The 14942-nt window shown below is 57.8% G+C and overlaps 3 protein-coding genes and 3 non-coding genes across 7 annotated transcripts; 4 read left to right on the plus strand and 2 right to left on the minus strand.

Moving 5' to 3' along the window:
- Positions 1 to 971: 971 nt before the first annotated feature.
- RAB34 (RAB34, member RAS oncogene family) lies at positions 972 to 6090 on the minus strand. The gene is made up of 11 exons (XM_062175700.1): positions 5983 to 6090; positions 5170 to 5382; positions 4868 to 4959; positions 2659 to 2724; positions 2466 to 2567; positions 2310 to 2374; positions 2124 to 2175; positions 1884 to 1965; positions 1722 to 1812; positions 1507 to 1614; positions 972 to 1424 (listed from the first exon to the last, which is right to left on the minus strand). Exons 2-11 carry the CDS (start codon positions 5221 to 5223, stop codon positions 1357 to 1359), a joined length of 780 nt encoding a protein of 259 aa, XP_062031684.1. The 5' UTR covers positions 5224 to 5382; positions 5983 to 6090; the 3' UTR covers positions 972 to 1356.
- Positions 6091 to 8484: 2394 nt separating this feature from the next.
- On the plus strand, positions 8485 to 11609 carry RPL23A (ribosomal protein L23a). The gene is made up of 5 exons (XM_062175703.1): positions 8485 to 8584; positions 9221 to 9404; positions 10601 to 10777; positions 11273 to 11342; positions 11544 to 11609. The coding sequence occupies exons 1-5, from the start codon at positions 8560 to 8562 to the stop codon at positions 11556 to 11558; spliced, it is 471 nt and encodes a 156-aa protein (XP_062031687.1). The 5' UTR covers positions 8485 to 8559; the 3' UTR covers positions 11559 to 11609.
- LOC133747380 (small nucleolar RNA SNORD42) lies at positions 9070 to 9136 on the plus strand. Its single transcript, XR_009864334.1, has one exon. It is a non-coding gene; the product is annotated as a small nucleolar RNA SNORD42 (small nucleolar RNA).
- LOC133747383 (small nucleolar RNA Z17) lies at positions 10457 to 10528 on the plus strand. Its single transcript, XR_009864337.1, has one exon. It is a non-coding gene; the product is annotated as a small nucleolar RNA Z17 (small nucleolar RNA).
- Positions 10771 to 14466, minus strand: TLCD1 (TLC domain containing 1). 2 transcript variants are annotated; one of them, XM_062175701.1, is made up of 5 exons: positions 14270 to 14466; positions 13455 to 13608; positions 13059 to 13141; positions 12890 to 12972; positions 10771 to 12566 (listed from the first exon to the last, which is right to left on the minus strand). In XM_062175701.1, the coding sequence occupies exons 1-5, from the start codon at positions 14322 to 14324 to the stop codon at positions 12183 to 12185; spliced, it is 759 nt and encodes a 252-aa protein (XP_062031685.1). In that variant the 5' UTR covers positions 14325 to 14466; the 3' UTR covers positions 10771 to 12182. The 2 variants fall into 2 exon arrangements, with proteins under 2 accessions (XP_062031685.1, XP_062031686.1); XM_062175702.1 differs by having other exon boundaries at positions 13455 to 13704; positions 14270 to 14286.
- Positions 11142 to 11206, plus strand: LOC133747381 (small nucleolar RNA SNORD42). Its single transcript, XR_009864335.1, has one exon. It is a non-coding gene; the product is annotated as a small nucleolar RNA SNORD42 (small nucleolar RNA).
- Positions 14467 to 14942: the final 476 nt, after the last annotated feature.

The following is a 14942-nucleotide window of genomic DNA, read 5'->3' on the forward strand; positions in this document are numbered from 1 at the left end:
TGGCCGAGTGAGGATGGAACCAAGCACGCACCAGACAGGTCACTCCTAATCGTGGTCCTCCACGGACTCCCCGGATAGCAGGAGACCACATGTGTTCATCTTTTTTGGCCCAGATATCTGAGGTACTTCCGGCCAATCTATGTCTCCCAGTCAGGTGTCAACAGGGAGCTAAGGTCTCGGTCACTCTTCCACATCTAACAGTGACCAGTTAGGGCACTTTAGGTCCTGAGCTCTTCCTATTCCTGTCAAACACAGGTCCTCCCAGCTCAAAGCACAGCTTCTGAATAAGAGCCAGGGACCCTACCCTCCTGGGCCACCTGGTGACCCCAAAGCGACCAATACTGTGTTTCCCTCTTCACAGAAAAGGGAGGAAAAGGGTTAAAAATTCATCTACCGGCGCGGCTTAATAGGCTAATCCTCCACCTGTGGCGCCAGCACACCAGGTTCTAGTCCCGGTTGGGGCACCGGATTCTGTTCCGGTTGCTCCTCTTCTAGTCCAGCTCTCTGCTGTGGCCTGGGAGGGCAGTGGAGGATGGCCCAAGTGCTTGGGCCCTGCACCCACGTGGGAGACCAGGAAGAAGCACCCGGCTCCTGGCTTCATATCGGCGCAGCATGCCAGCCACAGCGCGCCAGCTGTAGCGGCCATTTTGGGGGTGAACCAACGGGAGGAAGACCTTTCTCTCTGTCTCTCTCTCTCACTAACTCTGCCTGTAAAAACAAACAAACAAAAAAAATCATCTACTGGTGGACATTTAGGAGAAGGAGCCAGAGGAAAGCTGGCCATTCCCAGCTTACCCAGGGAGGGTCTCGTGCAGCCTCCCAAACATAGCATCTGAGCTCCCAGCCTGCCTGGGCTCTGGCCAAGGCCAGGAGTGGCCCGAGCCCCCACAGGAAGCACTGCTTCCCAAATGGCCAGCAGCCACGCCCCTTACACATCCCTCATCCCCAAGGAAGGACTCCAGTCCTCAAAGTGCTAATAACAGAGATTTTAATGCATAAGGCACAATGTGAGGCTGGACTCACGAAGCATCCTCATACCCAAAAAGCTGAGCAGGCTGACGAGAGGCAGCGGGGACACTGCCCTGCGCGCGCGCGCACTCACACACACACACACACACACACGCTGCTGTGCATGCTGGAGAGCCCCTGGGGCATAGGAAGGCATCCAGTCTTTGGCATGGTGCCCAGGGGCCGGAAGTAAGTAGAATGGTCCCAGCTACCCCTCTGGGGCATTGCCACCAAGGGGCAGCTCTTTGGTCTAGGAAAACAGTGCAAACACCCATAGGTCAAGCTCTGAGGGAGTCAGGGCGCCACGGTGCCCAGGGATGAGCAGTCTCTGGATCGTCCCCTCACCACTCAGGAGCAGCACGCAAGCTTCTTCTTGCTGGCAGTTAGGTAGAGGTTGCTGTCGTCACTGTTGATGCCTGAAGAAGCGTGGGAGAGATGTGTAGCAGGGACCGGAGGGTCCCCTTGCTCCCTGCCATCCCCAACCAGACAGGCACTCACGGACAACATCCCCGATGCGCCGGGCCCCGGATTTCTCTAGCTCAGCCAGCACGTTGGCCTCAAAGGTCAGTGCCGCCACACGGAAGAAGAATTCTCGAACGTTCTCACCTGACACAGGGAGCGGATGGGCACGCAGAGGCAGTGTCAGGTCCGGGGGCACCGGGCACTGCTAGAGAGGCAGGAGTGAGAGGACAGGAGGCAGGACAGCAACTCACCAGTGAGAGAGGAGACCGCCCAGTACTCGGCCTTCATCTCTTGGGCCACCCTGAGTGCGTCTTTCTCCATGAGTGCGTACTGAGCAGGAGTCTGGGGGGACGTGAGAGTCAGATGCGGGGATCCCCTCACCGAGCTGGGAGGCCCCCCACAGGCACACTCACACTCAGGTCCTTCTTGGAGCCCACCAGGAAGAGAAGCACACTGGCAGGGTCGTTCTCCTTCAGCGCGTCGGCCAGCCACTGCCTGCCACGGATGGCGGACAGTGAGGAATGAGGGAGCCCAGGGCGCCCTCACTGGCGCCCGCACGCCCGGTTACTCCCTCTCTGCTCGTGGACGCCACCCCTCTTTTCTGGGCCCTCCGTCCTCGGAGCCTCCCGTTACAGGAGAGCATCCTCACATACTTGCTGTGTTCCAGGGACGCCACGTCATTCAGGTTGAAGACAATAATGATGGCTGCAAGAGAGGCGGAAATGGCCCCAGGCTGACAAGGAAGATACTGTGGGCTCGCTGCCCCAATCCCCCCAGTTCTCAAGTAGGGGCCAAGTGCATGCGCAGCCCCCCCGACCCCACGTCACCCAGCCCGTCACCTTGAGCTCCGCGGTAGTAGGTTGACGCGATACACTTGAACCTCTCCTGTCCAGCGGTGTCCCAACTGGGAGGAAGGGGGAGCGGAGCACAGGGATGTGAAGGGATGGAGTGCAGGTGCGGGGGGAGGCAGAGCTGAAGGTGGAGGAAACACTCACAGCTGCAGACTGAAGGGGACGCCCAAGACCTCGAACCGTTCCATCTCGAAGTCCACGCCGATGGTGGCCTTGTAATTCTTATCAAAGGTGTCTTTGCAGAACCTGAGGAGCACGAGATGCTCTGGCCTAGGCCCCACCCAGCCCCACTCTGCCCAGCCCAGCCCAGCCCCGCCCAGCTACAGCACCCCCTTACCTATTAATGAGGCATGTCTTCCCCACCGACAGGTCTCCCACCACAATGACCTTGGAGATCTTAAATCTGTTGGACACAAGAGTGGGCACCAGCTCTTTCACCCTAGGGAGTGCTAATGCTCCCTGCTGGGTTGAGAAAGGTACTGCACCCAGCCTGAGGTTACCATGGACACCAGGTCTCCCAGGTAGCTGCCTGGACAGATGTACTGAGGATAAGGAGTTTTTTGGTTTGTTTGTTTGTTTGTTTGTTTGGACAGGCAGAGTTAGACAGTGAGAGAGAGAGAGAGAGAGAGAGAGAGAGAGAGACAGAGAGGAAGGTCTTCCTTTTTCCATTGGTTCACCCCCCAAGTGGCCGCTACGGCCGGTGTGTTGCGACGATCGGAAGCCAGGAGCCAGGTGCTTCCTCCTGGTCTCTCATGGGGTGCAGGGCCCAAGGACTTGGGCCATCCTCCACTGCACTCCCTGGCCACAGCAGAGAGCTGGACTGGAAGGGGAGCAACCAGGACAGAATCTGGTGCCCCAATCGGGACTAGAACCTGGGGTGCTGGCGCCGCAGGCGGAGGATTAACCTAGTGAGTCGCGGCACCAGCCCAAGGATAAAGGAGTATTTTAGAGTTCAACATCAGAGACACGAATCTGAATTCCAGCCCTCACACTTACTAACATATGACTTTGGATAAGTTACGTAGCCTCTTTGAACTTCAATTGTAATATTTGTTACGTGGAGCTTTAGCATATGTTTTATTGGGCTGTTGTAAAGTTTAAAATTGGATATGTTTCCTATTTTAATTTTCATTCATTTTATTCAGAAGACAGAAACAGACATCAAGAGAGAGAGAGAGAGGACTTCCATTCACTAGTTTACTCCCCCACGTGGCCACAACAGTCAAAACTGGTCCAGCACAGCAGGAGGAGCCTGGAACTCCATCCAGGTCTCCCACCTGGGAGGCAGGGACACAGGTACTTGAGCCTTGACATGCTGTCTCCCAGAGTGTGCACTGTTTCAGGAAGGTGTAATTGGGAATACAGCTAGGACTCAAACCCAGGAAGTCTGATGTGGGACATAAAAAAAAAAAAAAAAAAAAAAAGATGCTGCTTGGGATTCTTAAGATTTACTTATTTGCAAGTCAGAGTTAGAAAGAGAGAGCGCACACAAACACACACAGATTTTCCATCTGCTGGTTCACCCCCAGATGGCTGCAATAGCCAGGGCTGGATCAAGCAAAAGCCAGGAGCCAGGAACTTCATCCAGTTCTCCTACATGGGGGCAGGGGCCCAAGCATCTTGGGCCATCTTCTGTTGTTTTCCCAGGCCATCAGTACGGAGCTGGATCAGAGTGGACAAAAACCAGTGCCCATAACACAGGCCTCTAGGCAGGATCTTAACCACTATGCCAAATACCTGCCTTAAATGTCCTGTATTCTAGTGCACTTACCCACCCCCTTTTAACATCTCTGAAATTACGATGCACCCTAAGTGTGTTTTCTACTCAATAAAAGACAGTGGGGCCGGCACTGTGGTGTAGTGAGTAAAGCTGCCGCCTGAAGTGCCGGCATCCCATATGGGCGCCAGTTAGAATCCCGGCTGCTCCACTTCCGATCCAGCTCTCTGCTGTGGCCTGGGAAAGCAGTAAAGGATGGCCCAAGTGCTTGGGACCCTGCACCCACGTGGGAGACCTGGAGAAAGCTCCTGGCTCCTGGCTTAGGATTGGTGCAGCTCCAGCCATTGCAGCCAAATGGGGAGTGAACCAGCAGATGGAAGACCTCTCTCTCTGCCTCTGCCTCTCTGTAACTCTGCCTTTCAAATAAATAAGTCAATCTTTAAAAAAAAAGACAGTGACAGTACTCAACACCGCCTGGCATACTGTAAATGCTCAATTAACGGCAACAACTATTATCAGCATCATTACCTTTTTCAACCCACCCTGCGACTCATCCCAGCAGGCACTGCCAGCCTCCTGCCCTGGGGAGCTGGGCAGGTGACCCCTCCCCGCGCGGACAGCTTCTGCACAGTAGGAACAGACACGCCTGCTACCTTTCTACCCCACTGCCTCCCCGGCCTCAGGACCCCTTCGCTGAGAGGAAAGAAGCCTCCAAGTAACAGCGTAGCTGGCAGGGGCTGACACAGGCCCCAGAGCGGGGGATGTGTCCCTTTCCTGTGACTACAAGGTGGCCTGGGACTTGTTCCCTGTTATGGTGTCCCTAACTCACCCCACGGTGCCTGTCCGGTGCTCCTGGCAGGCGCAGGTGACGCGGGGGTGGAAGTCTTTGCGCACGTGCAAGGCGGCCTCCTTCTTCAGGCACTGGGTGAGAGGGGGGGAAGAAAATGGGGCTCACCCACTGGGTGCCCGAGTCCCACAGCCAGGCGGGCTGGGATGGGGGACGGAGACCACCCGAGCCTGCCGGCCTCGCTGGGTGGCGGGCTGGGCCCCATCCTCTCACGGGTCTGGTGCCGCCTCCAGCCCGCCCACACCCTGCAGAAGCCGGGAACCCGACGCGGCCCTGGCGCCTACCTGGGGCAGCTCCGCCAGGACGCGGTCCCTCCGCACCGGCGCCAGAATGTTCATCTTGCCTGTGGCCTTGCGGGGCGCCCTGAGGAGGCGCCGAGGCCCGATCCGCTCCGGCGCCCCGGGCCCGAGGAGACCCAACAATCACCCGCGGCCGGGGCGTCCCGACTATAACTCGGGGCCACGGGGAGCCTGCGGGAGCCCGCGGCCTCGGCGACGCTGCGACCACCGCGGGCCACGGGGATGCGACAATCACTTGGGGCCGAGGCGAGCCCACAACGACCCGGGCGCGGGGCGTCCCGAGGACGACTCGGGGGCGGGGAGACCCCTCGGCCGCCGCCCGAGGGCGAGGAGTCTGGTCCGGGGGCGGCCGGGCCCGCGCAGACCCCACGATCACGCGGGGCCGGAGGGCTCCGACGATAACCCGCGGCCGCGGAGCCCCGACGACGACTCGGGGCTGAGGCGGCCCTACCATTCCAGGCGGCCCCGCCACACGGGGTCAGTGTGGGCCGGGGCGACGCGGCCAAGGCCCCGCGCGGGCCGCTAGACGCGGGGGCGAGGGGGGCCCGGGGCCGCCGCAGGGCCTGGCGTCTCCCTTGGCTCTCGCTGGGCGAACGCGGTAACCCGATCCCCGGAAATTCCTGGAGAAGGGCCGCCCCCTGCCCCTCTCCCCGCCGGCTCTCGGCCCGCAGCCCGCCCTCGCCTCCCCCTCCTCTTCTGCCGCTCCCACCCGACCCGGAGCCTGTGCAGATGGGGGACCCCCCCGGACGTGCCCACCCTGCACCCGTGCCCAGGCTGCGCCCTCCTGGGGACCCTTACCCGGCCGAGTCGCTGATGGGGAATCGATGACGGCTGCGCCGCAGCTGGCGAGGCCAGAACCCGCGGGGAGCGCAAAGGGGGAGAGAAGGGGCCCAAGGAGAGGCGGCGCTTCCCTTCCCAACCCCAGGCCCGGGACGTGACTCATGGAGGCTGCCCCTGCTCGCCCTTCTGCCCTGGGAGGGCGGAGGGCAGCGGCAAGGGGGTGCCCCCCCAGGAGAGACGTCCTTCAAGGCTGCTCTGTCCAGCGGGGCTGGTGGGGCCGAAGGCCAAGTTGCCGCCCTCCGTGGAGGACAGAAAAAGGCCAAGGGAGCCGGACACCTCCGCTCTGGCGGTGGGCTCGGCCCTGGGATTCCAGGGCTCCTCTCTGCTAGGGGCGTCCACTACTCTGACCCCGTTAGAATCTTCCCCCTGAAAAAACAACTTTTCCTTTTTGCACAGCCTTGCAGGATGGACGCAAGGGACAGCACACAGCCGATTTCACAAAAGGGACATCCGGTTTCCATAAGGGAGCTGGGGCGGGGTGGGCACCCATCTTCAGAGTGGCAACCCTGAGCGTTAGGCGACTCCTTCGGGGGAGGGACCTGAGTGAATCCTGGAGAAATCTGTGCCCGGTGTCTGGAATATTGAGAGACCCTCAAGAGATGATCGGGAAAACAGGTGCGACCCCTGATACAACACCCTTAACACACTGGACCTTCACAGTCCCCAAGCCACTATTATTGATGAATTATATTCCTTTCTGGATCTAATTCCACAGATGCTGGGTGGAACTGGCGGTGAAATAAGCAAAGCTCAGATAAATTCCCCACAATCTCACCCCTGTGTGGAGTCTCTTGGGGAAAAAAAAAAAAAAAGTGATCTCATGGAATTTAAAAGTATGATGGGTACCAGCTGGGCAGCTGGGGAGGGGTGGAGGGAGGGAGGAGTGGGGGAAGGATGATTAAGGGGTGTCAGGTTATAATCAGGAATAAGAAGTTCCGGGGTTCTGTTGCATAGTAGAGTGACTATAGTCAACAGTAATGTACTGTATATTTCTCTTTAAAAAAAAAAAAAAAAAAAAGAGGGGCTGGCTTGCATGACAGGTAAAAGCCGCTGCTGCTGTGCCAGCATCCTGTATGGGTGCCATTTCATGTCCTGGCTGCTCCACTTCTGCCCCAGCTCTCTGCTATGGTTTGGGAAAGCAGTAGAAGATGGCCCAAGTTCTTGGGCCCCTGCACCTACCTAGGAGACCCAGAAGAAGCTCCTGGCTCCTGGCTTCAGATAGGCCCAGCTCCGGCCATTGCGGTCATCTGGGGAGTGAACTACAGGATGGAAGATTCTCTCTCTCTCTCTCTCTCTCTCTCTCTCTCACTCTCTCTCTCTGCCTCTCTGTAACTCTGCCTTTCAAATAAACAGATAAATCTTAAAACAAAACAAAAACAGGATTTTTAAAAAAGACTTATATTTTATTTGAAAGGCAGACTTACAGACAGATCTTCTATCTGCTGGTTCACTCCCCATATGGCCTCAAGGGCTGGGCTGGGCCAGGCCTAAGCCAGGAGCCAGGAGCTTCTTCCTGGTCTCCCTTGTGGGTGCAGGGGCCCAAGCACTTGGGCCATCTCTGCTGCTCTCCTAGGCCATTAGCAGGCTGGGCCAAAAGTGGAACAGCCTGGCCTGGGAAAGCAGCAGAAGATGGCCCAAGTCCTTGGGCCCCTGCACCCACAAGGGAGACCAGGAAGAAGCTCCTGGCTCCTGGCTTTGGATTGGTGCAGCTCTGGCCATTATGGCCATCTGGGGAGTGAACCAGTGGATGGAAGACCTCTCTCTCTGCCTTTTTGTAATTCTGCCTTTCAAATAAAATAAATAAATCTTTAAAAAAGAAAAAAAAAAAAAAAAGGCAAAGCAGAAGAAGGTCTTCAGCTGGTGCTCATGTGGGATGCCGGAAGCTTAACTTGCTACGACAGCCCAAAAAGATAGGATATTGAATGTTTTCATCATAAATCCATGTTAAATGTTTGGAGAGGTGGATATATTTATCCTGGTTGGACATTACACAATACATACAAGTATAGAAACATCACATGGTATTCTGTAAATATATACATTTGTAAGTATGTGTCTGTTTAGAAAGTTTTAAAAATACATTTCAAATTTCAAAATCCCCACAGATGCTGTCTGAGGGAGGTGTTCTCAGGGAAGCTATGCTGCGACATTCTAGCCCTCTGCTTCACGCTTCCCAATCGACTGTGTTCCGGGCAGGTTACCATTTCCTCGCGTCTCCCTCTGTTCCCTGAGACTCTTATTTGCTCGAGATGAGAAACGCCCGGGATCCAAACGGCAACCCGCAACGCCATCCACAAGCCTAAGCCAACGAATGTGTCGTCAAAAAACTAGTTTCCCGTAAGTTTTATTGCCTTCCGAGGGGAGGGGTGCCTTACGCTTAGTCCCGCTCGCGCGAGAACCAGTTAACTACAATTCCCAGCAGGCGTCACGCTACAGATTGTCCAATCAGCTTTGAGTACAAGATATCGCGATTCTCCCGTGAGACTTGGCTCTATAAGCCCATGGGAACGGCCTCTGGAAACCCTTTTCACCAAGATGGCGCCGAAGGCGAAGAAGGAAGGTGTGTGTTGGGCTGGGGTCCGTGTCTGGTTTGCATGGGGATCCCCGCCGAGCAGACAAACTAGGAGGGCGGCGAATGGCTTAAGTTGTGCGGGATCTGCTCCAGAGCTGCTCTCTGTGTTCGTGTCACGCTGTGGCGTGTGTGGGCCGCGTGGGCCCAACCGCATGGGGTGAAGGGGGTTGGGGAGGCAACCCGCGCGGCATCACCGGCCGGGGGAGCCAGCCAGCCGGCTCTGGGAAGCTACGCGCGTCCGGAGGTCGTCGCTCCATGCTTCCAGATCTGTAAGGAGTTAACTGTTGAGCCTTACTCGTTTTTCTGCTTTTTCGGTGTTGAGCGGGGCTGTCACCCGGTAGCTTTGCGACGGCACGTATAAAACTGCTAGCACACGCCCTGACAAGTATTTGAGCGTTCGCTCGGTGCTAGTTAGGTTTTTCTTATTAGTATCCTTGAAATTACTAAAGTGGATCGCTTTAGCCTCCAGCGTCGTGCATATGATGGAAAAATCTTAATTTCCTGAGGTTTATGATGTCTTCAAAGGAACCACTGATGCACATGTGGCCGAGGCGCCTGCTGCAGGGCTTGGGGCCGGAAGTGACCGAGTTCTGAATCACACAGCTTAGTTTTCTTGTCTCCTAGCTCCTGCCCCTCCTAAAGTCGAAGCCAAAGCAAAGGCCTTAAAGGCCAAGAAGGCAGTGCTGAAAGGCGTCCACAGCCACAAGAAGAAGAAGATCCGCACGTCCCCCACCTTCCGGCGGCCCAAGACACTGCGCCTCCGACGGCAGCCCAAATACCCTCGGAAGAGCGCCCCCAGGAGAAACAAGTCAGTCCTGCCCCCACTCCGGCACCTCCATCGGTGTTTTGGGAAGCTTGGCCGTGCTGGAGCGCGGTCTCACATGCCTGGCACCCAGTGTGCTGCTCTGATGGGAACCTGAGAGGATTGTTCCTGCTCTGTTCCTGGTCCTATTTGAAGGGGTCACATTGGCCAGCTTACCCCTTAGGTTCATTGACCCACGTGTGGTTGGTGTTTGAGAGTCCGTTTTCTTGGGAGTATACCGTAGAGTTGAAGAGATGTTCCTTAGCTGGGAGGTTCAAGTTTAGATTCTTGTTCATGGCACCTATTGTAGTTGCCAGTCTTCGAAGGTGGGAGTGCAGGTTGATGCTTAATTGATAGTGAGGAGTAGTTATTTATTTATTTGACAGGCAGAGTGGACAGTGAGAGAGAGAGACAGAGAGAAAGGTCTTTCTTTACTGTTGGTTCAGCCTCCAATGGCCGCTGCGGCTGGCGCACCGTGCTGATCCGAAGCCAGGAGCCAGGTGCTTCTCCTGGTCTCCCATGGGGTGCAGGGCCCAAGGACTTGGGCCATCCTCCACTGCACTCCCTGGCCACAGCAGAGAGCTGGCCTGGAAGAAGGGCAACCGGGACAGGATCGGTGCCCCGACTGGGACTAGAACCCGGTGTGCCGGCGCCGCAAGGCGGAAGATTATTAGCCTATTGAGCTACAGCACCAGCCAAGGAATAGTTGTTTTTATTTTGCATTAATGGCTGACCAACATAGTATAGAAGCTTCTTTGCACTCCCAAATACTCACACACTGTACTCGGGGAAGGCTTGATTTGGGCGTTTTAGTGTTAAGCTGCTAGTCACAGTTACAGTTTAGGAAGTGAAGATTAGAGCTGTGGTAGACATTGCCAGCAGCAGGGTGTGTCCATGGAGGAGCAGTTAGCAGACTCAGCATAACAAGAGATGGAGATGTGGCCTAGTTTTAGAACAGGAAGGTAGTGTTTGGCTGAGCAGAGACTAGCTTCTCTGTGAAACAAAATGGGTGTGGGGGGGTCTGCCCCCAGGCTGAGGGTTTGGGCCCTAAGTGTCAGGGTGCACATGATGACATTGTTCAGCGACCAAAGTCTGATACAGATGATCGCTACCTCATTGTCTGATGCACGGAGGCTCCAGACTGGGCCTGTCTTTCTGCTTCTGGACCCTGGCGAGGTGACTCCATTTTGTCTCTCCTCCAGGCTTGACCACTATGCCATCATCAAGTTCCCCCTGACCACGGAGTCTGCCATGAAGAAGATAGAAGACAACAACACCCTGGTGTTCATTGTGGATGTCAAGGCCAACAAGCACCAGATCAAACAAGCTGTGAAGAAACTCTATGATATTGATGTGGCCAAAGTCAACACCCTGATCAGGTAAACAGGTGCCTGGAATGCCCCATGGCATGGAAAGGCTGGGGCCGTGGTCAGGAACGAGAAAGCTTGGGTGGCATAAAGCTCCTCGATGCTGTTCTGGGGCTCACAAGTGGGTTTCCCAGTGTGCGAGCCTTGAGAAGTGAGCGCCCCTGCTGTAATTAGTCCTTGCTGAGATGAGACCTGAGGGCACTTACAGGACTGGGTTTATGGGCTTGGTGCTCGCCTGGATTCCTACCTCTGAGCAGAGGCAGGCACTGGAGTAAAGCAGTTTGTCAGAGTACCTGAGTTATTTACGTCTTAGAATGGCCTGTGGCCTTTCCCATAAAAGGGAATTGGCATTGTGATGGCTTCCCTAGCCCTGTCTGCGCAAATGATGGAAAATGCACTATTTGGAAAAGAATGACACCTACAAAGGAACCACTGATGCGCCAGGTCAGGGCTGGAGGGGCAGGAGGCTGTGAGCAGCAAGGACTAAGGCTCCCTTCTCTGCCCCAGACCTGACGGAGAGAAGAAGGCCTATGTGCGGCTGGCTCCTGACTATGATGCTCTGGACGTTGCCAACAAAGTAAGCTTCCTTTCCGCCGAATTCTGTAACGCGTATCTCCTCCCCTGCGAAGGATGTGTCCGTGACCAGAGCCTGACGGCTGAGTCATTGGCTGGAGCCCATCCTTAGCTGACCAGTCTGTCATTTTGCATTTTAACAATGACATTCCAGCTTAATGTTCACATTGCAGCTCCAATAACCAAGTCCCCTTTTGTTTTTCAGATTGGGATCATCTGAACTGAGTCCAGCTGGCTAATTCTAAATATATGTTTTTCCACCATACATAGGCTTGTTGTCTTTGTGTCACATTTCTGGTTGGGCTGGGTGGAGGCTGTTCTGGGATATGATACACACTGAGTTACCTGGTGGCCCAGGCAAGACTCTTGATCAGCTTACCCTGTTGGAACACTCAGCCCTGGCACACCACCACATTTGTTATTCAGATTAAGGGTTAGTTGTCCTAGGACAACTAGGACTTGTTTTCATCATAGGAATAAGCTTTTTTAAGAGCCCCCTTTATTCCTGGAAGAGGCTGTGTGTGAAGCTATAACAGAAAGCAGAGGGCCAATTGCAGAGTTTCCATTAGCATCCGTTGTGGGTTGGCTGGCTGACTTTTGGGTAGCTTGGTCTTCACACACCTGACAACCAAGTCCGACCGGTCGGTCAGCTTCCCTCACCCCTTGCCCAAGAAAAGAAAGAACTTCAGAGGAGTGCTTTCATTAGTGTTTTCAATAGTGGGTGCAGGTTCAAGGTAGAGGCTGGCCCCAGGACACCCAGGCCTGGGGCTGAGTCCCACTGCCGTGAGGCGGTTTCTGTTCTTGGCTGTATCTGCTGCCCTTGCCACAAGTGGCAGGCTCGGTCTCACTCTGTCAAGAACTTGTCTTTGTGCTGCCGCTTGGGGGCACGCTCAGGGCAGAAGTCCGAGCGCAGGAGGCGCGAGAAGTAAGTGAGGATCATCACATCGAGCAGGAGCAGGGTGACCAGCAGGAAGCCGCCCAGGGTCCTCTGGCCCAGGTAGCGCAGGAAGAACTTGGTGAGGTAGGCCTGAGGGGCCAGGCGGAAGAGGAAGTACATGACCAAGTTGACGTACTTATTGACCCGGTAGAGGGGGTGGTCCTGGGCGTTGTTGATCTTCATCATCATGCGGATGGTGAGGAAAATGTTGCTGACCTCCACCAGGAGCGTCAGGACACCCCCACCGACAAAGCTGCTCCAAAAAATGCCTGCGAAGAAGGCGCCCATGGCCTGGGAGACAGTGAGGGAGTGCGTTACCACAAGAGTGGACGCTGGAAAGCACCCAGCGTCTTCCAAGTTCACGGTGAAGAGAGGCTTAACCCATCCAACACGATTACACTTCGATCCCTGCCCACAGGTTCTGGTGCTGGCTAACGTGCCCAGCCAGCCCATCAGTGAGGCTGTAGGTGGCAGGCCTCTGACAGCAACGCTGCCAACCCTGAGCGTCCTAGCAAGAGAAGTAGGACGCAGGGATGGGCGAGGGTTAAGACAACCTCCCTCGCAGGTTCGGGAAGATGGGGCAAGAGCCGTAGGTCGCCCTGTGTCTCACTCACCATGACATGATGGACGAGGTATTCCCAAGAAGCTCGCGTCTGACCACTGACCACGATGTCCACTGTGTCGTGGATGAAATACCCTGGCGCGGGGGGGGGGGGGCGGTCAGGAAGGGGGCCGAGCGAGTTTGCGTCTCCCTGTGCCCTTACACTTCCCGGTAAGACCTACCTGCAGAGAAGCAAACGAGCAAATAGCCAGAAAGCGACCACGCCGTCTCGATTTCCACCAGCATCTCGGGGGTCTGCCACACACTGCAGAGGAAGGAGAAGGGGAGGCCCTCTTCATTCCGGCACTCCCAAAGACCCCCTCCTCCCGCGCTACCCGCCAGTCCCCTGAGAATCTGGCCTCGCGCTATTGGCTGGCTGGGAGTGAGGAGGGGCTTGGACGAAACCCAGGTGCCTCTGGTTTCCCAGAACTGCTGCTGGTTGGATAGGACTCCAAACAGGGAGTCAGGTGAGGAGCCTGGCCTCAGCCCGCCCGAGGGATGGGGAGAGCAACGCGGGGCCCGCTCTCAGCCCCGCGCGCGATCCCCGGGCCACCGCACTCCCCCAGCCGCTCACTCACCACAGCAGCGCCCAGATCCCCGATACAATGGAGTGGGCGAAGGAGACAAGCAGGTTGTGCCAGCGCCAGGTGCGCAGGGGGTCCGCTCGCACGTGAGCGGGCAGGGGCAGGCGCCGCAGCGCGCGCCGGAGCGCTCGGAAGGTCAGCGTGGCTCCTAGGAGCAGCGGCAGGGCGGGGTGCAGCAGCAGGGACATGCTGGCCCTCCCTGCCGTCGGTCCGTCCGCCCTCTAGGCTGCCTCCTCGGGCTGTGCTGGGGACAGAGCTCCGACTCGGGCCGGTCCAACCCGGATGCCTCTCCGACCGGCGCCAGCGCCACACAGTTTTCGCGGAGCCCTCTAGGCCCCTTCGCTCCTCCCCGGCCTCTGCCCCCGCCCCCCGCCGCCCGCGCCCCCGCCCCGCCCCGTCCGCCCGCCCCCGCCCCTCGGGCGCCTCCGCCGCGCGCTGGGCGCGAGCCCCTTCTCCCCGGGGCCGCCCGAGCCCCGCCCGGCTCAGGGGGACACCGGGCGAGAAGGGGCGGTCCGGGACGCCGCAGCCGAGGCGCCCTTTGCAGGCTCCTCCCGACTGCCGACGGGGGCCCCCAGCCGCCCTCGCCTGTCCGGCCTCATTAACCCGCGTCCCCACTTTCCCCGGGGGGCACGGGCTCCCCCGTCCTGGGCGGGTACCTCGAGAACTCTCCGCCCTCAACTCCTTTCTGGGCAGAGCTGGGCGGGACCCACCGCACGCCCAGGGCCCGGGGAAGAGTCGGAGCCGCGCGCTGAACGACGGTCTCCGCCCAGACCCTCTTCTTCCACCCGGCCAGAGGCGGACTTGTTTACCTGCCTCTCCCGCGCCTCTCGCGAGTGATGGCTTAGGAACTGTTGAGTCACCCATCGCCACTCTCCTCCCAGCCCGCCCGGGGGCTCCGGGGGCCACGAGGCTGTCACAGTCCTCGTCCAGCTATCCCAGTCCTTCCCCGGCTCCCCGGAGGCCGGGGCGGGGAAGACTGCCCCCGTGGCCCGGCTCCCGGGGTGACCCTCACTGCCCACCGCCGCCTGGTGCAGTTGCGGCTCCCGGCCGCTGGGTGTCAGCCTGTCCTCACCGTGGCGCGGGGTCCCCGCCCGCCGCCAGACGAGCAGAGCAGCTGGCATTCGGGGGATAACCTGAGCCAGGGCCGAAAGGAGCAGCTGAGGGCTGGAGGGGGCGTGTGTGTCGGGGAGTCAGTGGGGGAAGGGGGAAGCGGGGGCGCAGGAAACCAGTGGAGCGCAGAGACCCAAGCGGCTGGGTGTTTGCTCTGCCTCTCCTGGCGGCTCCAAGGTTACCCATTAATCCCAGGGCGGCTCCTAGGGCCCCCGTCGGTTTCTAGGCGCGAGCACGAGCGTCCCCGGTGAGCTGCTTCCTCCGCCCCTCCGCGGCCTTCCCTCGGCTTACAGGGCAGCCTGGCCAGCCGACGCCGGCCTTCCAGGGCCTTTCCGGTGTCCCGTGCCCCCGGGCGGGTTCGCAGGTGCTCTC

Source organism: Lepus europaeus, chromosome 18, assembly GCF_033115175.1.
Source record: "Lepus europaeus isolate LE1 chromosome 18, mLepTim1.pri, whole genome shotgun sequence".
Classification (NCBI taxonomy): domain Eukaryota; kingdom Metazoa; phylum Chordata; class Mammalia; order Lagomorpha; family Leporidae; genus Lepus; species Lepus europaeus.